The 27,286-nt window shown below is 37.8% G+C and overlaps 1 protein-coding gene across 1 annotated transcript in view; it reads left to right on the forward strand.

The window, feature by feature from the left end:
* The window catches only part of LOC136874117 (brefeldin A-inhibited guanine nucleotide-exchange protein 3), a 428,916-nt gene that overhangs the window by 199,632 nt on the left and 201,998 nt on the right, over positions 1 to 27,286 (forward strand). Inside the window, exons 16-18 of the mRNA XM_067147676.2 lie at positions 11,034 to 11,141; positions 13,108 to 13,329; positions 21,251 to 21,494. Coding sequence (XP_067003777.2) covers positions 11,034 to 11,141; positions 13,108 to 13,329; positions 21,251 to 21,494 — 574 coding nt within the window. The remainder of the gene's footprint in view (positions 1 to 11,033; positions 11,142 to 13,107; positions 13,330 to 21,250; positions 21,495 to 27,286) is intronic.

A 27,286-nucleotide genomic window follows, 5' to 3' on the forward strand; every position in this document is an offset into this window, starting at 1 on the left:
AGGAGGAGGATAGCCAAGTTAGTTACACAGGAGCTTTCAGGGAAGAAACCATTCTGCTGGGGGGATATGTATGGAATTGTAAATGCAAGCAATTGCTGGTGGATGATACTTTCACAAATGATTGATAAAGCAGGTAATATAGACACCGGGTGATAATTTGGGTTTTCCGATCTCTTTTCACCTTTAAGAATGGATGTGATATAAGCAAGTTTCCAGTAGCTCGGAAAGTAGCCGACTGAGAAGCACCGATTGAATATCACGCTAATAGGGTATGAAAGAGTTAGTGCTGTATTCTTAAAGAAGATAGGACTGAGACCATCGGGATCAGTGGGTTTATTTTCTGACAAAGGTGAAAGTAGGGAGTACACTTCAGATTCAGTGGTAGAAATATTACTAAGGCTACGGGAAGTAAGAAAACCTATCAAAGATGATGACCCGAAAATGATTGACTGAAGTGGTCCTATGAGGCCGTAAAAGAAGAAGGAAAAACAAAAGGTACGTGCTCCTAAAGGATTTCCCTCACGTACCGATGTGCTGTAAGGCTCCCGTGCTCCACGAAGGCCAAGTTCGTCCTTGCAGTCATATGGATTCCTGCCCATACCATCAGAGAACCCCTATGAAAAGCCGTTTTGGGTGAAAATGTGCAATACTGACCTCCTTCAGACCCTTTCTGTATTGTAAGATGATGGCAGGCCAAATCACAACTCATCAGTGAACAGCACTTCCTCCCATTGTTGTGCTGTTTAGCCGCGATGTTCCCTTGTGAAATGCAGCCAAACTGCACGATGGTGTTCAGTGAGTTCCTGAGCCTTTAACGGGTCTTCTGGATTGAAGATCGGTTTCTTCCATTCTTCTTCGGACAGTTGTCTCACTAACATTGATTATTTGAACATGGTGGAGTGAATTTCATGCTTCAGCGGTGGTGATATTATGGTTGAAACAAGCTTGAAGCCATAAAATGTGATAATCTCTTGCTGATGTAGTTATTTTCAGGCCTGATCCTGGTCTCCCTGTATAGCCTCCAGTTTTCCTGTATCTTCTTACAGTTTTAGAAATTGTGGTAGTTCTCAACACTTCTGCAACGTAATGCATGCTGTGGCCATGTTTCATCAAGGTAGGAACTTTTGCAGCATCTTTGGGACTCGCCGTCATGTTAACTCCAGAAAACTGATTATAACACTACAACAATAAGTGCTTGAAGAGTGAAAATATTACTGCCTCACATCCAGTGATGTGTTCTCCTGGTTAAGCAAGAAAAAAATTAAGGCTAGGACAATAAACAATTAATTCTTCATTGTTTGCTCGCAGAACAAAGCCAACAACCCGTATATAGAATAAAGTGCTACCGGGTGAGTTGGCCGTGTGGTTAGGGGCGCGCTGCTGTGAGCTTGCATCCGGGAGATAGTGGTTTTGAATCCCACTGTCGACAGTCCTGAAGATGGTTTTCCATGGTTTCCCATTTTCACACCAGGCGATGCTGGGCTGTACGTTAATTAAGGCCACGGCCGCTTCCTTCCCATTCTTTGGCCTTTCCTGTTCCATCGTCGCCATAAGACCTATTTGTGTCAGTGTGATGTAAAAGCAAAGAAAAAAGTGCTGAACGTTGATTAAGTAGATAATTACACATCATTTCTTCATTTATTACATGTTGCATTTCTAGTGTTGGTGAGTGTATTTCATTGTTAAATAGAGAGCTTCCAATGAAGCCAGAATACAAGATATATGAGGTTTTACCAATGATTTGCAATAATTTACTAACATTTATGCCAATTTGTACCACACCTTCAAAGTAGTCACTCTGGGTTTGGAAATGAGTTTTCCACTTTTGGAAACACTCAGGGAAGTCTTCTGGCCTTACTGTGTTCAGCACCTCCTACAATTCCTCTTGGATCTCTTCAATGGAGTCAAAACACTGCCCTTTCACGAGTTTGAATTTATGAAAGAGGTAGGAGTCTCAGGGGGCTGAGTGGTGGGGTGTCGAATAGTGGTGGTATTGTTGTTTTTTTTCTTTGTTAGAAAGTCCTTCGCAATGAATGAGGTGTGTGCAGGTGCATTGTCATGATACAGTCCCCATTGTTCCTTGTCAGGCCGTTTGTGCCTCACTTGGTCATCTTAAAACATCTTTTGCAATCATTTCAGGAGTTGTGCATGATGATGGTCAACCTGAATGTTCGTCATCTTCCACAGATTCACCCCTTCTTTGAAACACTTAAACCACTCGGATCTTCGTGGTTGGCTTGAAGCTTGGTCACCAAAAGCCTCTGTTAGCATTTGATGGATTTTAACTTAAGTTTTATTGAACCTGAAGCAAAATTTGCTCTTGTAACATCAGCTGTTTCAAAATTTATATTATCACAAGAATGTGGTATAAAGAAAATTGTGAAAACTTGGAACATGTACACTTACGAGAATGACTGTTGAGAGACTAATATTTGAAACTTACACCAAGAGGTGCCTAACATCAGAACTTAGTACCTCTACTTGTTCACATGGGATATTCACATTCTCAGAAATTGTGTATAGCACCTTATACAGTCAAGAGTAGAGAGCAATAGATACTTTAACATGGCAAGACTGATAAACACACACAGAGCAGAGATGTACTGCACAGAGTGATACATATTTCAACATTTCAATTTTATCAGTGTGGTTCACTACTTTCTCATGTTTCTCCTATTCCAGCTTGACTATGTTGACTGGTTCATCCATGAGAGCAGAACCTGCATAGAGTAAAAGACTCTGAAGAATATTATGGAAGTCTTGGCCTGTTTTCATGACTTTAGGGATTGAAATCTCACTGCTAAATCCCTGTGGATAGGAAGGGACAGATTCTGGGGACTTTGTTGAATTCCCAAACCAGATTAATTTGTATCCTTATTCTTGAAGGTTCAGTATTACTCAAAACTAGAAGCTAGAACATTGGAGTAGATTCCACTGCATCACAAATGATCCACATAGTTTAATTAAGGACTATATCAATCTTCTGTGTGTACCTACTGAGGATTAATATTCAGCTGTGAAATAGACTGGCTCCGGTGCTGATGAGCATAATGTGGACACAGAAGCTCCTGTATAGTTCCAACAGGTTTCTGAAGAACATTGTTCCTCGAGCTAATTCTGGGAGCAGAGTTGTGAAAGTTGAAGTGTCTGGTCAAGAGTTACTCCAAGATACCTTGGGTTTGGATTTAAGATAAGGGTATGCCATTCGTCATCCAGCTTGTATTTCAGTAAAATGAGTTCACTATTCATGAACGATGGTAATCCCAGATCCTACTCCACGATCACTCTTACTTCCGTCCGTAAGTATTTCCATTTGTTCTTTCCTCTCTTCTGATTTGATTCTCATTTGACCGAGCAAGTGGCTGCATGGTTTGGATCTTGAAGCCGTCAGCTTTTATTCGGGAGAGAGTGGGTTCGAACTCCACTGCCGGCAGCTGTAAAAATGGATTTCTGTGGTTTCCCGTTTTCATACCAGACTGTACCTTAATTAAGGCCAGGGCTTCTTCCTTCCCGCTCCTAGCTCTTTCCTATCCTATCATCACCATAAGATCTATCTTTGTCGATGTGATATACTGCAATAAACCAAGTTTTTTTTTTAAATTTTGTTAACCATATCAAATATCAAATTATCAAACATCTATAACCATTATCTTAAGTACTATCCTTGTATCTAAAAATTAAATTGCAGTTCACAGCTTGGAAATAGAATAGAAAGTAAAGTAGTTAAATGAAGATGAAAAAAGCAGCAGAAGGTAGAGAATAGTGGTTGTATCAATAAGGCAGAGCCTTTATTGCACCAATTAATTCTGTAGCAAATTTTTGAATCAATTAAGGTCATGGCTTTCTTGTGGCACACCTTCATTGTTTAAAAATTGAACACTATAACAGTGTATAAGATCACATTCTGATTTGCCCTAGATTGGATTGTATTATCATCTTAGGCAAATCGTTACCATGTGGTGTAACAAAGATGTGTTTGTGGACAGCATTGACTGGCCGCACTGCTAAGCTCTGTCACATTATATTATGAACTGGCTGTTTTCATTTGCAAGACTTTGAGCTGTGGATTGTCCTTTTAATTTAACTTCATTTTGCACACATTTGCTCCATAAATTTGAATTTAAATTTAAAGCTATATTTCCAACACACTCCACAGAAGTTTACACTTGCTGTCACTGAGAGATAGCATAACATTGTTTTCCTTAAATACTTTTTTCAAACTTGCCTCTATTAGCTCAATAGGATTCAAATACAGTGAGCGATATGGAGGCAATCTGAGAATTTCCTGCCCATGAACGTGTGCCATTTCATCAATACTTTTATTTTTGAATATTTGCTTCCTTAATAACACAACAAGGTTTTGGGAACTGGGAAGGGAAATAGTCGATTTTATTACAAATAATGTACTGATTAGTTTGCAAAAACAGAACATTTCTATTATGCCTGGGAAAAAGTTATCGCTGTTTATGTTTTTCACTGCATGACAATCTCGCCCTGTCTGCATCTGCACGCATACATACTTGTGTAAGCTTATGCGACTAGAAGTGCTGACTTTATGTGAAGGGAAAATTGCAGCTTTGTTTATAGAATTTACCGGAGCATGATGTTAGACGTCTGTTAGCTAGTATCCTGGTTGAAACCTTGGTGGTACATTCTAAATCTTTCATACAGTGTGAAATTTTAAACTTGTGTTGTTGTTGTTGTTGTTGTTGTTGTTGTTGTTGTTGTTGTTGTTGTTGTGCTTAAACAATGAAGGAGAGACATGTATGCATCAATTCACCGGATTGTTTTTGTTACATCTGCGGAGAATTCACAACTAGTAAACAAAGGAAACCAATTACAAGACTATTAAAAACTGCATATCACCTGTATTTTGGCTGTCCACTCGCTGACCAAAATAAACGTTTCGCACCACGCGTAAGTTGCATCCGATGGTATGAAAAACTAACTCAGTGGTTAAGAGTCAAAACAGCACATGCCGTTTGGAGCAATGACTGTTATTTCTCATAACCAAAATAACAGGATTTTCATAAAAAATAAACAGAAAACCTCATATTCCCATTTGATTTCAGCCATCAGACCAATACCTCATGGGCATGACTTACCCAATACCAGTAGCTCCTTCAAATTGGTAAGAACGTTCAGAAGCAGAAGACAATGAATTAGACAATGGTGTAACAGCATCAACATCTAGCGAGTCATCTTACAGTGCTGTGGAAGAAAGACATCCACATTTTTCTTCACAAAACGAACTTAATAACTTAGTGCCAGACTTTCATCTGTCAAAGCAAGATGCTGAAGTTCTGGCCTCAAGACTTCAGGAGTGGAATTTACTGGGAAAGGACATGAAAGTTATCTTTTATCGAAATAGGAATCAAAACCTATTACCATATTTTAGGAGAGACAGTTCGCTCTATGTTTGTTGTGATGTGACCGGCTTGATATCAAAGCTAAACATTGTATACAATACTGAAAATTGATGTTTATAGATTCTTCCAAAATTAGTTTGAAGGCTGTACTACTTCACAACGGCAATGAACTGCCATCTGTTCCTGTGGCCCATGCAGTTGGTATGAAAGAAACACACGAAACTATGTCACTGATTCTAGAAGTCATTACATACAAGGAACACAACTGGCTATTTTTGGTGATTTAAAAGTTATTGGACTTCTCCTAGGATTATAGAGTGGATTCACAAAATTCTGTTGTTTCCTGTGCCTGTGGGATAGTAGAGCTATTGAACAGCACTACATAGTCAAAGAGTGGCCCAAGAGAGAAGAATTTGAACCAGGAAAGCAGAATATAAAACACAAGCCATTGTGAACCCTTTAAATGTGTATCTTCCGCCTTTACATATAAAACTAGGGCTCATGAAAAACTTCGCGAAGAGAGTGGACAAAACAGGGGAAGATTTCATATACCTGACAGAACTGTTTCCTAGTATAAGTGCAGCCAAGATAAAAGAAGGAATTTTCATTGGTGCTCAGATAAGGCAATTGCGTAAGAATTCACAGTTTGATGCTAAGCTGAATCCCGCTGAACTTGCTGCATGGTTGTCATTCAAAAAAATGGTGAATAGGTTTCTAGGTAACAAGAAAGTACAAAATATTGATATACTTATTAGTGATATTTTAGATAACTACAGAATCTTAGGATACAAGATATCATTGAAAATGCATTTTCTAGATTCGTACTTAAACTTCTTCCCTGAGAATTTGGGTGCAGTTAGCGATAAGCAAGGGGAACGTTTTCACCAAGATATACTACAAATGGAATGCAGATATCAAGGTAGATGGGATCTCTCCACGATGAGCAACTATTGTTGGTTTCTTCAGAAGGAAGATCTGTCTGCATAAAAGAAAATCCCATTGAAAAAGCTTCCCAACTGCTTTAGGATCCGGAGTCTAAAGGTAATGTACTAGTAAATTCTGCGTGTAATGTTCATGTTTTGTATGATAGATCAATAAGAACTTCAAATTTCTGAATTTTGTTCAAATCCTGTGAGGTACATCCAACCAAATCAGTGATGTAATAAAATTAGGGAATTCATCAAGACCTACCTCACTAATGAGCCATTATTTCAGAATATAAGAGATATAGAGATCTGATATTTTTACAGGATGTTTAAGCATTATTTCTGAGTGTACCACTTGGTTTTGATGATACAAATTTAATAAAATAAAAATATATAATTTGTAATGAACCTCTAAAATTAATTTTTTTTGACATTTATAGTAATATAATAACAAAAGAACTAAGGGTGATGGACAAAAAAGGATGACAGATTCAAAATCAGCATGGCCAAATTACTATAAATCAGGCACTTTCGAGTCACTTTCTTAAAATTTTAAAAAATTTGTAGAGTTGTGGAATTTGCAGAAGCATCACTTTAAACGGAACAGGGTTGGGAACTTCTGAATCATATCTTTCCGTAAAACGAAGTATATAGGGGACTATAATTTTTAGTCTCGAATGATAGCTTGCATTATTGAGCATGATAGCACGTTTCCTGCCCAAATCGGCAGGTGTAAACCCAGACCAGTCTGGTGTTATTTCAAGGTGTTGAGGTCTCTTCTTCTTTTCTTCATGGGGCCTCTAAATATTAGTTCCTAATTAGCGTCGACTTCTTAAGATCTTTTGCTACCATGTTTTTCCTTCCTTCCTACCTACAGTAGATATACCTGCTCCCTTCACCAAGCTGCAGGTTGTTCTTATTGGGTCGTCTTGAATTTTTTTTCTCTCTCTTCACCTGGTAGTCCTAGAGTGGGGAGTCTGATTCTATCCAGCGTATCACATTCGAAAAGTATATGTTCAGCTGATTCCTCTGCTTCATTGCATTTCCTACACCAATTCTATGTAGGTGTTTTTTCAGATGGCAGTGTCATGTCAACAGTCTTACTACCCTTCTTAAATTTTCTCTGCTGAGTTTCAACAGTTTTTTAGTATGCTTCTTGTTTGGTCTTTTTATCAGTTCCTTTGCAAGCCTGCATCCTGGAGTATTTTTCCAGTTTTCCATTTGTTTCTTTTATACCCATTTTTCTATGTAGTATCGGGCTTGCCCATAGGTAATCCCGCATACAGGTTCTGGGCCTACAAAATGTGTTTCTGCCCCTTTCCTGGCCAGTTTATCTGCCTTTTCATTTCCTTCTATACCTGCATGCCCTGGTACCCATATTATTTTGACAATGTTCTACTTGGAGGGCTTCAGGAGAAGTGAGTGGCAATACCAGACAATTCTGGATATTATCCAGACTGCCTCTAGTGCCTTAATGGCCGCTTGGCTGTCCGTAAAAATGAAAATGTTCTTATTCCTATAGTTCATTTTCAGATTTTCTTCAAGACATGTTGTGATAGCTATCATTTCAGCTTGAAAGACTGTGGTGTGTCTGCCCAGGCTCATCTGGATTGATCTCTCAGGTCTTCCCCAGTTGATCCCTCCTCCTATGCCAACCCCAGTCTTTGAGCCATCAGTCCACTACACTATATCTTCTTTTTCAGTATTCCATTTGTTGATATCCCAGTCTTCTTTTTTTTATTATCTGGGTCTCAAACGGTTTTTCACAGTTATACTTTGGTATCATATGATCAGAAGGCATGTGTAGAACTTCTTCCGTTATTACTTTGTTAATTTTATAGTGTCCTTGGTACATTCCAGCACTCTGATTGTGCCAATCTATATGAACTCATTCTAGCCTGACCTTTTATGAAATTGCATAGTGATGGGAGGTCTAGTACAGTATTCAAGGCTTCTGTCGGCGTAGTTCTGTAGGCTATCCAATCTACTGCCGACTTTTCCTTGACTTACTTTCTGCCACCAGATGATTGCAGCATAGGCCATCAGCGGTCTAATGATCATTGTGTATATCCACATTACCATTGATGGTCTTAGGCCCCATGTCTTCCCAACAGCTCTTTTACATGCATACAGCAAGTTCTTGGCCGGGGTTATGTTCCTTTCTACATGCGGATTCCAGGTTATATTTTTATCTAACAGTACACCTAGGTGCAGTGCCTGTTCTTCCATATATATATCTTGCCCAAAGACCTTCAGTGATTTCCTTCCTTCTAATTTTCTCCTTCTTGTAAAAGGGACCAGAGTTATCTTGTTCGGGTTGACTGATAGTTGTTCTTCCAGACACCATTTCTCCACAAGTGATCTTTGCATGAGGTCTAGGGTAACACTCATCACCTTACATCGTACCACAATTATTAGGTCATCTGTGTATCCTTGTGTATAAAAACCCTGTTCATTGAGCATAGCTATGATTTTGTTCACCACGAGGTTCCACAGCAGAGGCGAAAGAACTCCTCCCTGAGCACAGCCTTGGGTGGCCCTAACCGTCAGCTCTTCTTCAAACAGGGTTGCCTTTATCTTCCTTCCATCTAACATGGATTTAATCATTTGACGACGGTTTTACTCACCTTGCATTTTTCCGATGCTTTGATCATAGAGTCATAGGTTGTATTACTGACGGCTTCTTCTATATCTAGAAATGCCGCCAGTGCAATTTCTTTATATTCTAGGCTTTCCTCTAGTTTACAAACCAACTGGAGGACTGCTACTTCAGCGGATCTGCCAGGTCTATATGCAAACTGATTTTCATGTAATGTTGAGTTCATTTGCACCGTTCTTCTGATATATTTATCCAGAATTTTCGCCATTGCTTTCAGCATGGAGGAGGTTAAACATAATGGTCTGTATGCTTTGGCTTGGGCATATTTTGCCTTTCCAGGCTTAGGTATGAATACTGCTTTAGCTTCAGACCGTGATTTCAGCACGTACCCTAAAGCTAGACTAGCTCTGAAAAGGTCCGTCAGGGCATTGACGAGTATCTCCCGTCCTTCCTGTAAGAAAGGTGTTCAGGTACACCAGCCTTATGTTCGTAGATTTACCAGCACGTAGAACAACTCCTGTGGGACAAAATTCTAGCACCTTGGTGTCTCCAAAAACCATAGTGGGATGTAAAATGAAGTAGTACTACCACCATTACTACTACTACTGCTGCTGCTGAATTCGACTACCTCTTATTGGATGACAGTAACTCGCAACTAATATTCCTTGGTGTGAAATGGACTGTCCATTGACCTGTGGAGTAGACCTAAAATGATTTTACAATTGATATAAATATATAATGAGCCTATAATTATGAGCTGGAATTACCATAAAGCCATTAGAAAAGTTAATGTATGTAGATACATAAAGGGCTGAACTTCAGTTATTGTTGTATTATCGACAGCAAGAAGACTGCTGTTCAGACAAATATAAAGAGCGGTAATTTTAACATTAGAATTGGGTGACTACCTGTAAAAATGTTTCAAAGTAAACAAAGGTGTTCGGCAAGGCTGTATTCAATCCCCTCTTGTGCTTAATATATTTGTGGTAAATATGATAATAGCTGGGAGTCTTGAAACTGTCATATTATACCTTGGCTCAAATATTACTAGCAGTGGGAACTGCAGCAAGAAAATCGAGCACAGAATCACATTGGTGAAGAATGGAATGTCACGACTTAATCTCACTTGGAGAAAACATTCACTTTTTAAGCCAGTGATTCGTTGATCATGCTATGATACTTCATCACAGTAGACTAGGAAGAATTAGCTATTCTACTGAAAAGAGTTGAGGATGAAGATCATGATTCTCATCAATGTGGGAACGACAACAATACAACAATGTGTATAGAGCTAAAATGCGCATGTTCATTCTTATAAAACTGAAGTCACCATTGATATTGGGTCATTTTTCAAAGCCATCTCAAATCTGCAAGTAATCCAAGCTAAGGTGTCTGCAAAGGCAGGGCTGAGTACAGTGTTGAAGGTGTTTAAATATGAGAGCTCTGTGTTGTCTTCCATTTTAAAGAATCCCTGCAGGCTAGATATCAGCATCGTGGTGTCACTTAAAATCTGTAACATTTATCTGGCCACTTATTTAAAATTTACCAAAGCAAGTATGCTTTGAGTTGTTTGGTTGTGACCATTCATTCAGGAGATTGTTGGTTTGAGCACCAATCCTGACCCCCTCCTTTCTTGTTGTTGCCACAGATATTAATCTTAAGATGTAGACTTTCACGACCACTAAATGACATTGTAATATATAATTTTGGGATGTTAGGACATATAATACTTATAATATGCTGATGCGTTTCGAACCTGCAACCAGGATCGTCTTCAGATCAATAACAAAGATTTTATTGGCTACTGTCACTCCATAGAAATCAGACTCGAGATAGAGGGACCCTGTTCAAAATGTAGCTCATTCCAGGACCTCCAGAGTCAAGGAGAAGAAAGATGTTGACGAGTTAACTATGGAGGGTAGCCATGATCTGCTCAGTACATAGCAGCCACCTTTAATAGGTTACAAAATAGAACTTAATTTCATATTCTGAGACCTTCATCATACAAAGGTTAAATTAATTTCTCTTCTCTCCTTCTTAAAATCATTGTTTTCATGTAGTTATCATTAGCGACTCATAATATTGTAAATTAATGATTGTCATTTGTGTGTGATGTTCATTGCTGACTATTCATTGTAGATTTGGATGGACTGGACAGCTGTCAACAGGGTGGTCAGTTGCTGTCAGACTGCCAGAGATTGGAGAAGGCTGCTGCTCACAATGAAGTCACTGCGGAAGTGGATGCTGGTAATGTAATTTCCTTTAGCAACATCCAAATAAACTATGGTTGGGCAATGGATTACTTTCATCTACATGTGTTTCTTGCATTCCAAGCAGAGCAGCAGCTTAAAGAACATGATGAATAGCATTGGTGATTTGCATGAAGTGAGATATAATGATGCAGGAGGCCAAAAAAGAGTGTTTGTTGTTCATGGTAACTGGAATCCGTGTTAACAGAGGAGACCTTCCATAAGAAATAATACATTACCTGCGAGGACCAAAGTTTTGTTCATGTTAACAGAGTATTTGTGTTAGGCGAATTCGTGTTAACAAGGTATTACTGTATTAGTATCCTTAGTATCCTTAAAATACAAATAGAGGAATCGATAGCAATAAAGTACTAGAAGAGGAATGATGGAAAGATCAAGCAAGGTGGAGGGTTTTGGTACACTACCCTATCCAGAGAGAATCTGGAAGAAGAAGAAAAAGAGGAAGGGTATCCTTAAAAATTATATTGGTTCTAATGAAATAGTCAAGGCTTTAAAGTTTTCTATTTTGTAGTATCTGAAGTTACAAGATTTTTTTATTGAACAACCCCATATAACACACATCTATTGAAAATGACAGTGGTTTATTGAATGATACATACTTTTCTTGAGAGAAGTAGAAATGGGATAGTGTAATCTATGCATGACACCAAGAAGTGAAGAGATTTTCTTCACGATATAATTGTGAGCATTCCAAACCAACTGAGAGTATTATCAATCCCAGATTTTTAAATTCATTTCACCTTTATAAGTGGTACATTTTCAATCTGTATTACTTCACACCCATCAATGCAAACAGACTGCTTATGAAAAATCATATATATATATTAATGAATAATTTGTCATTGAACCAATTGTCAAGAATCACAAGATCATACAGGATATTCTGCAAATCCCTAACTGTCTCTAGAATAAATCAAACATGATACTCATCTGAGATTCAGATTTATCAAACCTTTCCCTTCATGTTTTCAGGATGGGTGTGATGGACTCCTTTACTAGAGCATAAGCCAGAGCATATTCATTGTAATATCTATGAATTGGAAGTATGGAGTTCTTGTGTTGTGAATTCTCCACCAAAATGGTCTTTACATCCATTTAGAAACTGGGAGACTCCATTTCCAAAAGTGTCTGTCATTTGCAGCTCTATTTCTTTTTATTCAGAAACAGTGGTAAACTCCAAAACCAGTTGTCACAATATTTGAATACCCATACTTTTAGTCAGATCTATTAAAAATCCATTTAAATCATCATCTTTCTGACCTTTCACCCTATTTCTTGGGGTCAACACTTTCTGTGAATTTGGCAGAGTTTTATGGCCAAATGCTTTTATTTATGCCAACCTTATGTGGTTATTATTAGTGTGAAGTGTTGTATGTAAATGAAGACGTATATTAAGATGAACTCAAACCTCCTGGGTTACTATGCTGACCATTCAGCCATGGAGCCAAACTGAACATACATTTAAATATGTATATTTAAAAAGAAATGTGGTGTTACAGAAGAATGCTGAAGGTGAGATGGATAGATCGAATCACGAATGAAGAGATACTGAATCGAATTGGTGAGAGGAGATCGATTTGGTTAAATTTGACGAGAAGAAGAGATAGAATGATAGGACACATCTTAAGACACCCAGGACTTGTTCAGTTGGTTTTTGAAGGAAGTGTAGGTGGCAAGAACGGTAGGGGTAGACCAAGGTATGAATATGACAAACAGATTAGAGCAGATGTAGGATGCAATAGTTACGTAGAAATGAAAAGGTTAGCACAGGATAGGGTGGCATGGAGAGCTGCATCAAACCAGTCTATGGACTGATGACTCAAACAACAACATTTAAAAAGAGAATAGTGGTTTGCATCTGAATGGTCTCTGTAGTATCATCCTTATGTAAACAAAATTGTTCTAGTAAATTCTAAGCTGAGGTGGTATAATTTATCTTGCAGGTGTGAAATTATCCCGCCGGATACTAAGCTGCTGTTGGGATTCCATGCTCAGTGTGTTGTCGGTAATGTTGGGGGAGCACAGTGCTTCACTTGGAGTAACTTCTAGTTTGGCTCTACTGCTGGGCTCAGAAGGTGCCAGGGAGGAGCACAGACGTGCCAGAGATAGTGTTGTGGCCAGCTTGGAAGGACTGCATAAAGCTGCCAGACTTAGCAATGTCCTTGGTATGTATTCTTGCCAGTGCTCTTTCGATTTTCCTCTATTATTGTAGTGTGAGTTGTGCAGAGTTCGATACTTTTTGTATATGTAATAAATGTAAAATATGCCCAAATACTTCAGTTTATGCATGTTCATATTTTACGTTGTCTTTGTTGACGTTAATTCATTTTTACTTAGTGATAAAATATTAAACTTGCTCAGAATATAAGTTTTTAAAATTCATTTTAAATTCTTCGAATAAATTGGACATTACCTACTCCTGTGTTCTGTAGCATTATAATATTTCAAATCAGTTGGACTGTTAATAAACTTAACCATGATAGGTTAATATTGTGTTTGGTCCGTATTGACTGGTCTGAATGTATAATATAACTATTTATAATAGTTCATTTAAATCCGCCTTGATCAATACACTCATTAAATGAAAGCAACATTATTAATTAAACCATACATGTTTCGGGAAATCTCAACCATTCCCTTCATCAGTGGTTAGATCAAAGAATAACACAATATGACACAATCTTTTGTTTTACAATTTGAAGGAGTATTGTGTCCCAATACATCATATCAAAGAGTAAAGAGAACTTATGAAATATTATAAAAATGATCAATACATACAATTTTGATTGAACTGAATTAGAACACTATACAAATTTTGGATCTTCAAGTATTTCTTCTTTTCTTCTTTTTGTTCCTTAAATGATTATATGCTAGCCTAAACAGTGGGTTATCTTCTGTACTTTTCTCATTTAAACTTGATTCAGAATTACATTTTTGTGTAAGGTAAATTTCTAAATTTTCCAAAACATTCATCAGTTTTCCCTTTTTGGTCGAATATAATAATTTCATGTCATTGGAAATGTCTGTAAATTTATGATTCATTTCAACCATATGTTCTCCCATTGCCGAATATCTTTTATGTTTGACCGCATTAACGTGTTCTTTGTACCTTATAGCCAAACTTCTTCCGGACTGTCGTATGTATCGTTGTTTACATGTTTGGCATGTTAATTTGTAAATTCCTGATTTATTAAATATACATTTATTCTCTATTTTATCTGAATTGAAAATTATCTTATTAGTATTATTATCCATTTTGTATGTGACATTGATGTTCTTTTTCCTGAAAATTTTAGCCAGTTGATAAGAGTGCTTATTTCGAAAAGTTAGAACTACGAATTTCTTTTTCTCTTTTCGCTCTTTAATTAAAGTTGTTTTAGGTTCATTTTTCACTTTATTTATCATTCTATTAATAAATCTGTTGGAATATCCATTGCTACGAGCGATTTGATGGATTATATTTATCTCTCTATTATGATTCTTCTTAGACATAGGTATGTTCATAGCTCTATTAATTAAACTGTAAAATGTTGCCTTTTTATGTTGACCTGGATGATTGGAGTCATTTCTGATAATAGTATCTGTTTGAGTAGCTTTTCTGAAAATTTGAAAATCAAAATGACCAGAATTTCTAGTAACTGTCAAATCTAAATAATTTAAAGTCCTATCATTTTCAGATTCCATCGTAAAATGCACTTGTCTATCCAAAGTATTTAGATACTGTAATATCAGGTTTAACCTTTCGTTCATCGATGAAAATGATAGGACTTTAAATTATTTAGATTTGACAGTTACTAGAAATTCTGCCAGGTCTATATGCAAACTGATTTTCATGTAATGTTGAGTTCATTTGCACCGTTCTTCTGATATATTTATCCAGAATTTTCGCCATTGCTTTCAGCATGGAGGAGGTTAAACATAATGGTCTGTATGCTTTGGCTTGGGCATATTTTGCCTTTCCAGGCTTAGGTATGAATACTGCTTTAGCTTCAGACCGTGATTTCAGTACGTACCCTAAAGCTAGACTAGCTCTGAAAAGGTCCGTCAGGGCATTGACGAGTATCTCCCGTCCTTCCTGTAAGAAAGGTGTTCAGGTACACCAGCCTTATGTTCGTAGATTTACCAGCACGTAGAACAACTCCTGTGGGACAAAATTCTAGCACCTTGGTGTCTCCAAAAACCATAGTGGGATGTAAAATGTAGTAGTACTACCACCATTACTACTGCTGCTGCTGCTGCTGCTGAATTCGACTACCTCTTATTGGATGACAGTAACTCACAACTAATATTCGGCAATGGGAGAACATATGGTTGAAATGAATCATAAATTTACAGACGTTTCCAATGACATGAAATTATTATATTCGACCAAAAAGGGAAAACTGATGGATGTTTTGGAAAATTTAGAAATTTACCTTACACAAAAATGTAATTCTGAATCAAGTTTAAATGAGAAAAGTACAGAAGATAACCCACTGTTTAGGCTAGCATATAATCATTTAAGGAACAAAAAGAAGAAGAAAAGAAGAAAAACTTGAAGATCCTAAATTTGTATAGTGTTCTAATTCAGTTCAACCAAAATTGTATGTATTGATCATTTTTATAATATTTCATAAGTTCTCTTTACTCTTTGATATGATGTATTGGGACACAATACTCCTTCAAATTGTAAAACAAAAGATTATGTCATATTGTGTTATTCTTTGATCTAACCACTGATGAAGGGAATGGTTGAGATTTCCCGAAACATGTATGGTTTAATTAATGTTGTTTCTTTCATTTAATGAGTGTATTGATCAAGGCAGATTTAAATAAACTATTATAAATAGTTATATTATACAATCAGTTGGACATCGAAGTGAACTGCCATATCAGCGCAGCAGCTGCTGCCTTCAGAAAGTTCTTCTTCCCATGCCATGATTTGCAACTAAACAGAACAGAACTGGATGTGTAACAATACTTGTGGCTTCTATATATGCTTATGAGGCTTGGTGTCCCTATTGATGGCATTTTATTATGTTAGGCTGTTTCCACCCGAAATATTTCAGATCAGTCCTATGCATCAAGTGATCAACTGATTACATGAAGAACAAACGTACCAGGTATTGGGACATTGCTCACTCAAAATCACTTATGGTCAATGAGATGTGTCATCCTCGTCAGTGGGATGTGTCATCCTGTACCTAAGATGATCTTGTGTGTTGAGATACAGGACAAGAGAAGAAAGAGTGGAGGTCCAAAATTTTGCTTCAGAGATGTCCTGAAGCAGCATATGGACACTGCAAATGGCATCGAGTTGACCTTGAATACTTGGCTGGCAGGCACTTCAAATACTGGCGTGTGTCAATCTTGAAAGATAATAAAATATGTCATAGAGATATTATAGGTGGTTGGTTTCTACAAGTAGAAAAACTCAATGTTTATTTACATACCTAATACACCTCATTATATGCACCATTAGTGGTGTAACAGAGGCTGAATCTATATTCCACCTGTCTCCATGTGATATGCTGCATTATGTGTGAAAACTGCATTTAATACGTGAATTTTTAATTATTTAAGCATCCCGACACACAGGTGGTATGCGAGGTAAGCATCTCATCTGTCTGTCTTCTCAGACAGCTGCAGCATTGCACGCTTCCCAGTAGCTTCCTTATAAAAAGTATGACATTAGCCATCTGGACTCCACAGCAGAAGGTGTTCTGTGCGAAGAAGCCCCATTTACGGTCATTTTGAATGCCTAACCCCAGAATTCTTGATATTCTTATGGCTTGGAAATGTACAAGTCCATTAGTAAGTGCAGTGAAAAAGGATCTGGCTAGTGATCTGTTACAATGATTCAAGAAAGAAGCAAGTTCAGGACCTGGGTGCAAGTCGTGAAAGATCTTTCAGAATGAGATGAAGAACCAGTGCAAAGTGAACTGAAGAGCAAAGAACTGGATTCTCCACCAAGATACAGGATCATTGCAAAGCCAGAAAGGCTGAAAAGTGTTACCAGTGGTCCTAAGTAGCCAAAAACAACATGTTAAAAAGATAACTATCAGCACGTTTCTCTTAATGGTCTTTGACAAAACAAGAGAAAGAACTTTACCTGAGATTGGCTTCTTTGACAATTTAGTCAAACTACTACGTGTCTTGGGCATTTACAGTAAGTATTCCTGAATGACGAGAGATCGTGCTGAAATTTGATCCTGCAAGTGAAGCATCTAATGAAAACGTCTTAACAAGGAATGCACTAATGATGTTTCACAGTACATATCTTCCTGGCTGACCAGGATTCTTAGCACCCCTGCCCCCTTCAGGTGATGTATAGTAGGGACATGAGCCAATGACCACTATGTTAGCTGTGAAAACGCTACAAGGAAACTGAAGAAAGTGATGGCTAACAGGGCTCTGGTGAAAACCTCAATGGCAGCAACAGCAGGGGAGGAGTCTTTTGGTAAGACGAAGCTTGCAGAGAAGCAGCTCTTCTTCTAGGGGTAGAATAAGGAAGAAACTACTGCCTTGGCAAGTTTATAGATTTCCGTGGGTGGTACAAAGGGAACGGCAAAATATAAATTTTTTTGAAAGGTAATACTCCTCATACGTATAACAAGTGCGAGTTAAGAGGCAAAGTGGAGAGCAGATCCAATCAGAATCTTACTAAGTTCGTCATCTCGTATATAAACAAATATACAACATGACCAACAACAAATACCAATATTCTAACGAGACCGTAGATCGCAAACTAGTGATTTGGGATGATCAACATAACTTTTTGAAGTAGGTGCATCAAATATTCAAAGGTGTTCTTTCCCAATGGTAAAATTTTGAATGCTTATAAAGTGTTAAGAAGGAGAAGTAGTGGAGACGTTCAAATACTTAGGGAATGAATTAATGGAGAAAGCTCAACTCAATGCTGAAATTAGTAAGAGGATTCAACCTGGAGGCTGTTTCTATCATAGTGTAATAAACATGTTATGGGACAAGGATGCGCCACTGGAAGCAAAGGAAACTATGTACAAGATGTATTACGTACCCGTAACTTACGGAGCAGAAACTTGGACAATGACAAAGAAGGATGAGAGTCAAATACAGGCAGCCGAAATGAAGTTCTTGAGGAGTATGATAAAGGATAGATGAATAGAAGAGAGAAAGTAAGGAATGAGAAAATCCGGGAAGAAATTGGAGTGGAAAAAATGAATGAAAGAATAAAGAAGAGCCAATTAAGATGGTTTGGGCACATAAAGCGAATGAGTGATGAAAGAAGGCCAAAAAAGGTAATGGAAATGCAAATGCAAGGAAGGAAAGGCCTCAGAAGACCACGGTTGAGATGGAAGGACACAATCCAACGCAGTATTAGAGAAAGAAACCTGGACTGGGACACAGTGTTGGAGGAGGAGTGGAGGAAAGATCGAAGAAAGTGGAGAGGAACCATATTTGCCCCTACCTGGCTACAGCTGGATAATGGGAAATTATGATGTAGGAGAAAAGACTGGATTAGGTAATGGAGGATCGATACCCTATCGTAAAAAACAAAAGTCTGACTTGAATTACTTAGCAGCAACATGAAAAGAATACAACAAAGAAACAGAAAATTTAGGTAACAGTACATCATAATAAAGTTCATAGTTATGCCCTCAGTAACCTTCAAGTGAGGAAGTCCAGCACACTTTCAGTATATTATGAGAATCACAAGGGGCACAATGCCGAAATGTTAAGTCCAGTTTGAAGTAGAAATTGAAGTCATGTCCAGAGGGACCAGAAAGAGGTGTTCCAACAGCAACCCTCATACTCATCTTGTGCACTAACATAAATAAATCAAAGTTCCCAACTGGAACAAGATATCGTCATACCTCATGCCTCCATCGAAGTATGCCTGCCAGGTACACAAACAAATTATACAGTTCAAAATACGGAGACCATCACCATGGCTTCTCCTCCCTCTGCACAGGTAGAAATGCGTCTTGAAGATTGAGCGGCATAAAGCCGATTATATACCCACGTACAGAGGGGGAAGAGAGGAGGGAAGGTAATGCATGCACATGTGCAAGCTCACACACACACACACACACACACACACACACACACACACACACACACACACACACACATCTGGAGAGTTGTAGAACTAGCCGGAACATATGGAACGTTTCTTGAATGCTGCATCAGATGCCGTCATCGCTGGTAGAATGTGTCTGGCAGCAGAAAGTATGTGACGACCAGAGTGTTCAGATGTATGATGCTACAGAAGAAATATTTAAGTAGAATCTACTACCAATTTTTTCATTTAGCTCTCCCATTGATATCACAATATCCTCCTTTATCCCTGCTAGTGTTACCATCAGCCTATCATAAAACTTCTCTTTTTTCCAACTCTGTTGGTGTATAAGCACTGCACTATGGTAACAGGTATAACTCTGATTCTTATTCGTGCAATACAGTAATTTATCCTGTGTGATATAGGGGTTCATTGTATTTTGTTATTTTTTGCTTTCTTTGTGAATAAGACACCCACTCCACTTGGAGAAAGTGAAGATGCCACCCTCTTCTGTCCTCACCTCTCCATCTCGTTTCACTCAACCCAAGTATTTCCAGTTTCATATATGGTTTTCACTTTCCGGAATCCAATTTTTGTCCTGTATTTCACTGAAAAAGTGTTCTCCATAAAATACATCTGACATAAATTCCATCTGTCTGTAATAAGTTAGTTTTGGGTTTGTAAGTTATTGTTTTATAGCATCCTAATCCAGTGGAGGGGCTGACTCCTTTCTGTGCTGGACTGCAGAATTTGTCTGTATGGGTTGCCTCCGTTAGCTGTTAAAGATCCCTCTTTACCATAAGGCAGTAGTTTCTTCCTTATTCTACCCCTAGAAGAAGAGCTGCTCCTCTGCAAGCTTCGTCTTACCAAAAGACTCCTCCCCTGCTGTTGCTGCCATTGAGGTTTTCACCAGAGCCCTGTTAGCCATCACTCTTCAGTTTTCTTGTAGCGTTTTCACAGCTAACATAGTGGTCATTGGCTCACGTCCCTACTATACATCACCTGAAGGGGGCAGGGGTGCTAAGAATCCTGGTCAGCCAGGAAGATATGTACTGTGAAACATCATTAGTGCATTCCTTGTTAAGACGTTTTCATTAGATGCTTCACTTGCAGGATCAAATTTCAGCACGATCTCTCGTCATTCAGGAATACTTACTGTAAATGCCCAAGACACGTAGTAGTTTGACTAAATTGTCAAAGAAGCCAATCTCAGGTAAAGTTCTTTCTCTTGTTTTGTCAAAGACCATTAAGAGAAAGGTGCTGATAGTTATCTTTTTAACATGTTGTTTTTGGCTACTTAGGACCACTGGTAACACTTTTCAGCCTTTCTGGCTTTGCAATGATCCTGTATCTTGGTGGAGAATCCAGTTCTTTGCTCTTCAGTTCACTTTGCACTGGTTCTTCATCTCATTCTGAAAGATCTTTCACGACTTGCACCCAGGTCCTGAACTTGCTTCTTTCTTGAATCATTGTAACAGATCACTAGCCAGATCCTTTTTCACTGCACTTACTAATGGACTTGTACATTTCCAAGCCATAAGAATATAAAGAATTCTGGGGTTAGGCATTCAGAATGACCGTAAATGGGGCTTCTTCGCAGAAAGCGAGAGCTTTTGAAATTTAGCGTACAGCTTTGTACTTAACCTCACGCGATATTTCACCTCAGAATTTTGGCATCTTTTGTGGAAACTTCCTCTTTCTTATTTGAATACTCTTACATCTGTGGTGGGTGAAGACCAGACACTTAACATCATATAGTTTCAGGGCATATTACTATGGTGTATTAGTGATATTTGGTTTGCCATGAGATTGATTTGGACTGACAAGTAGGTTTATAAATGTGATAAACTCTTTTCATACATTTGGGTTGGTATTTCAGGACTTCTTTCTTAGGGCATTGAAGGAAATAGTATCTCCTAAATACTCAAAATAAATGGAAAGTTTTATTTTTTCATATTTGGTATTGAGAAGTGAACTGGTATTATGGCAGTCAGATTATTTGGCTGTCGTTGTTGCTTCTGTTGCTGTTATAAACAACTGTTCTGAATACTCTATGTGTGTTCTAGGTCTCCAGACCCGTTGTGGAAGCATCTTCTCTCTGTTAGCTGCTGCCTCATGTCCCACCCCAGCAGACACAGCAACCAAGCCCACCAGTATGCGCCGACGGCTGAGACGACCGCGAGAAATGTTGAAACTACTTCAGCGCCCAGAGAAACTTCACACCTCACATGCCCTCAGTATGGATGTCTTGCTGGGGAGAGGTCTCGAGTTAGGCAGTCATAGTCCAGACTGTTGGCCTCATGTGTTTAGGTATAGTTACAGAACAGATTGAAATGATAAATTAGAAATTCAAAAAGCATTGAACTTGAATTAAATTTGAGAGAAATATTCTGGGTATACTGTACTGTAAATTGCTGTTATAGCCCAAATTTGAAATTTGGATCTGTGAATGATGCAATTTTTCAGCACTGTGATAATATAGCCCTTTTTATTTTGTAAAAGATAGTTGTGTGGGCATTGCTTGTTTGTATATGTTCAAAACAAAGAAATTAGCCCATGCATAGTTATTGATTCAAGACCATTTGAACAAACCAATGTTATTATTTCACATACAATTCTGTTTGCAAATTATCAGTATGTTTTAAAAATTCAAAACTTGAATAACCTTTACAATGGTGAAAAAATGAGTGTATCCTCCTTGTTCAATACATTATATATTCCATCATTATACAGAGTAATCAAACTCAGACATGATTCAGCTCGTTTGCGCCATCTTCAGTGCAAAAAAAAGGAGGGGGGGGGGTGAAATAATGTACATAATATAAGCTAAAAAAAGCCAAAAAACATTGTAACCGATTTCAAAAGTACACAAATATGAATTAATAATAATAATAATAATAATAATAATAATAATAATAATAATAATAATACCACACAATAATAAATAATATTAATGCAAAAATAAAAATAATAAATGTTGACATAAAATGTGAATAAAGAAATGGTTGTAAATAATATAGTCACTTAATAATGTGAATAAGGAAATAGTAAAATGATGCAGTGGCGGTGAATTCACATCAGAACATGGAAACGTGACGAGTATCTTTCGATACACAATATTAAATCAAATACAAGGGAACACTTACAGGCCTAAAAATGACAACTAAGAGAGGAGAGTGGAAGGTGCGAGGCTCCTAAGAGGGCCATGGGAAGGTATGGCGTTATGGGGGAGAAAAGACTTACAATCATCACCTCGAAACTCATCATATTAACATAATCAAAACCAATATTACAAGAAACAAGATCATGACATAGCAACTGATACTTGCGCACAAATGAAGGGTCTTTAAAAGACTTTAACAAAATACAGTTCCACGACACTGAATCAAGACGTACTTAAGTAACTTGGAGAAAATTTGATTTAACAATTGAAGGGTGATGCTACATTACAAAGTATAGTTTAAAATCCAAGTAAGTGATAGAACTGGAATTACGGTAATGGGAACCTAGGGCAAACTCGGACACGTTAAATTTAAAACTTTGAAAATTACATTAAGCAAAGAAATACCGAAATACCAAAGTAATTAAATTAAATCAAACGAAACCAGAAAACATAAGAATAACATTGAAATAACACTTACCAATAAAAACCGGAGTTCCCGAGGGGAGGCCTGGAGCGCAAGCGCTCGCTAGGGTGGTCGAATGTAAATGACGCCGAGTACACGCATCATTTTTCCGAAGTCGGCAGAAGACCGGAAATAGCCCGATCACAATTAACCAATAAGAAACAATTTCCACTAGGTTCCCTATCTTTTCGCCAATAGGAAATCTCGTTATTCTAGCGAATGAAATTGCATGACCATATATGGTCATATTAAGATAGCAACTTCTCGAGATTTCCTATTGCGACACCTATTTCGACAACAATAACTGCACATGCGGTATGGGATGTTTCATAACTAAAGCACCTTTACATTTTCATCAGATTACAATTTTGACATACAGAACTACAAAAATTAATTTTCAAATAATTCTTCAAGAAATTCTTCAAGTTAAAACGTCCCAAATGTATTTTCCTCATGCTTGCTGACATTAAATTATCAATTACATAAAATTTACATACAAAAAAAAAAATCACTTCAAAACAATTCTCATATCTTGCAATGTTTATTTCCAGTTCAATACATCTTGAAGTTACAAACAAAAATTAATTCCTTCAGACACGTTAAATAAAAAAACTTTAAAATTATATTTCCCGTAATAGTTCGTCTCATCACATATTACAAACATAATGAAAGAACAAATGAAAAACAAAACAAGAGCCTAGACAGAATCTAAATTATCACAATATACAATATTTTCATCATCGTGTGGAGCAAAAAAGAACTCACTGCGACAAAATTCAGTGAAATAGGGGTTAATATAAAAACATAATTGAAACTAAAAACTGTGTTAACCTAAGAAAACAAGAAAAGAAAATAAATGGTACAGATGGAAATGAACAATAGTGAGGTTGCAGACCTCTCAGTTTACAAAATATTGGTTTTGTAACAATACAAAACAGGATGAAATCACTGTTGAAAATCCTGACTGTTGCTACTTTATGCACATAGTAGCGGGCGATTTAAATTCTTCATGTTTTTGTTCGACATCTGTCAGCTGCCATCTTCAACTACGTGCACATGGCCTACTTGAGTGCTGCTATCTTGACGGAAGTAAACTTTATAGCGCGGAATTTAACGTCACAAGCAAGCAAGTTGCCCTTCTCAACCTACTACGATCTTAGTTATAAAGCAAGCTGCCCTTGTCAACATACTTGCTGAGCTGCCCTTCTCAACATACTATTATCTTAGAGAACCTAGTTTTTAAACCAAGATGCTGTTTTCAACACTCTAACACCTTCATTCTTGACATACTTACTTTAAAATGTAACAGCCTCTTCCTCCTCCTCCTCGAGTGATGTATTTAAGCAAACGATCTAAACTTTATCTTGCAAAGAAGAGGAGGGGAGCGGTAGGAGAAGGTAATACACATGTAGACAAAGGAATACATAATCTAAAATAAAAGAATATGCTAATATTCAGCTCTTCAGCAAACATGTATGTATAGTTTCTCAATTCGTTGTCATAATTACACATCAACAAAACTAATGACACAAGATTTGTTCTCTATTTCACGGTGTATATAATACAAATAGAACATTGATTTAGTTCTTTTTCTAAATCTGTTAGCTCAATAAATCTATTCGGTAGAAATACTTGGAAATCCTCACAGACGCACAAAATTCTTTCAGCAAGTTTTGTTTTTAGTTTTCAAAATGAAATCACTTTAAATTGCTCATTTAGCGGAAGACTGGTCAGTGGCCTGGTTGTAGGAGATGAAATATGACCTAGCTGGTTAATCTTCTCCATTGTTTTTCTACCAAAAAAAAAAGCATAATACTATTTTTTAGATTTAAAAAAATTTTTAACATATGAGATTGATAAAAAGATCTAACATACCTTAAGATGTGCACGTTCAATGTAGATATACCTAGATATACCTTGCGAAGGCAGCGAACTGTGACTCGGATGAAAAAAACAGTAAATATGAATAACGACGACAATAATTCTTGTTGTACCTAGGAAAAAAAAAATTAATACATGTCTGTAGCTTGAAGGATAGCCTAGGCGTACAAAGAAAGGTAGTTTTCTTCACGAAGCTAAAATACATGCAACCTTACAAGCGTTAGTTTAGCTCGAAGGTTAGTTAGATCCTCAACAGCTAGCCTAGACAACACTGAAGAGGCATAGTAGCCATCTTAACCGAGCAAAAATACATGCAACCCTATAAGCATTCGTTTAGCTCAAAGGTTAGTCAGATCCTCAACAGCTAGCCTTGGCATCATTAAAGTAGCTTTCTTCATGAAGCAAAAATACATGCAACTCTATAAGCATTAATTCAGCTCGAAGGTTAGTCGGATCCTCAACAGCCAGCCTTGGCATCATTAAAGTAGCTTTCCTCACGAACCAAAAATACATGCAACTCTATAAGCATTAGTTCAGCTCGAAGGTTAGCTAGCCTAGGCATCACTAAAGAAGTGTACTGAGCTAGAAGTTTGTATCCACATGCATTACACGAAGGCACTCAGCTCGAAGGTTAGTCGGATCCTCAGTCGTACAAAGTAAGGTCGTTTCTTCAACAAGCTAAATTACATGCAACCCTATAAGCATTAGTTCAGCTTGAAGGTTAGTTGGATCTTCAACAGCTAGCGTAGGCATTACTAAAGTAAAGTTGCTTTCCTCACCGAGCGAAAATGCAAGCACTAACCAATCGTATAAGCAACAGTTTTACACCAAACACTAGCACAGAGGCAAGTTAAATCCTCAACAGCTAGCCTAGACATCATTAAAGAGGCGTATTAAACTTACTTTTTTTTTTCTTTAGCATTTCTCACTGAAATAATGTAGACAGCAGACGATGATTTTCTAAAAATCAAAGAAAAAAGAAATTGTAAATATACAAAAAATTGAAAATAATAATAATAATAATAATAATAATAATAATAATAATAATAATAATAATAATAATGATAATAATAATAATAATATCCAAAGAATGAAAACTTTTTTTTTTAGCAGATAGCACTAGGCAGCAGATATTGTTCACGATGGTGAGCTTTAATCAAAGTGAGAAGAATTCAGTAAATTGGTTATTCGTTTACACACACTCTCTCTCTCTCTCTCTCTCTCTCTCTCTCACTGCGACTATCATGCGTCTCACACAGAGAGAGTACTTTGTGTGCTCTGTCTTGTTGCTAGGCAGAGTGTAGAAAGTGTGTCGGTCAGCAGTACAGTCGTAAACGTTTTTACTCACTGACTTAGTCATCTCTTGTTCTTTTCAATCTTAACAGCTAAGTGTCCTAATCTAACACTGCTACCTCAAAGAAGCGGTCAGTACTATGCCTAGCCAAAAAACTACTACTACGACAGATAAAGATACCTAAATCCAGGCCTTCAGGGTGAGCAGTAGTTACTTAGTAGACCAAGACCCTTCTCCTAGCTGGTCCCTCCCCAGGACTCTTCTGAACTGGAGAGTGTGTGTTGGCGACTACGGGGCTCTTAGAGGTGGCCGACAGTATCCCCTGTCTAACGTAAGAGGAGTCCCCAGGGCTCTTCTGAACTAGGCAGTAGTCACTTAGTAGGCCAAGGCCATTCCCCTAGGAGCCCTCCCCAGGACTCTTCTGAACTTGAGTGTGAGAGTTGGTGACCACGGTTAAAACAATAATCAAGAGCAGGTTTCCTCACATTAAAAATGTGTCGAAACAAATGTGTTGTGTCAGTAGAATAACATCTAATGTATCCCCTGTCTGCTATAAGAGGCGTCTAAGAGAAGATCAAGGGGCTCTTAGCAACACCTACGGTATCCCCTGCCTGTTAACTTGGGAGCGTGAGTTAGCGACCCTCGGGCCCTGAGCTAGGCACTTAGGAGTCTCTAGGGCTCTGAACTCGAGAGTGTGAGTTAGCAACTACGGTTAAAACAGTAATCAATAACAGGTTTCCTCACTTTAAAAATCTGTCGAAACAAACGTGCTGGCGGTAGAATAACACCTACGATATCCCCTGCGTGACGTAAGAGGGCAACTAAAAGGGGCTTTGAACTAGAGAGCGTGAGTTGGCAATGACGTTTGTGTTCAAGGCTGACGTATCACTAGACTGAACTTGCCACAACTGATTGAGCTACTGTTGGAATAAAACGTGTGTATTTTCTCTTAGTACAGTTGTGATGTACTTTGTTCACTACCGGGCGAAAGGTGCTGATTGTGACATTCCATAACCAGAGATAAGTGGATGTACTCTCACCAGAGGTCACAAGTCGAGCAGCTTGTCTTGGCTCGAAGCTCTGTCTAAAAAATATTCTGTTTTATGCTAGCTTCTTACTTCAAGTTCGTCTCCTTGCGAACAGGCCTGATATGAGGCGGTCTGTTCCAAAACTCGTCTTATCCATAAAAAAGAAAAAAAAAAGAAAAAGTTAGAGGTAGCATTGCCTTCTTGATGAATTTTGTGATAGTTCTGTCACAAAATTAAGCACCAAAACTCGCCATTTCCCATAGAAATCTATCA

Source organism: Anabrus simplex, chromosome 1, assembly GCF_040414725.1.
Source record: "Anabrus simplex isolate iqAnaSimp1 chromosome 1, ASM4041472v1, whole genome shotgun sequence".
Classification (NCBI taxonomy): domain Eukaryota; kingdom Metazoa; phylum Arthropoda; class Insecta; order Orthoptera; family Tettigoniidae; genus Anabrus; species Anabrus simplex.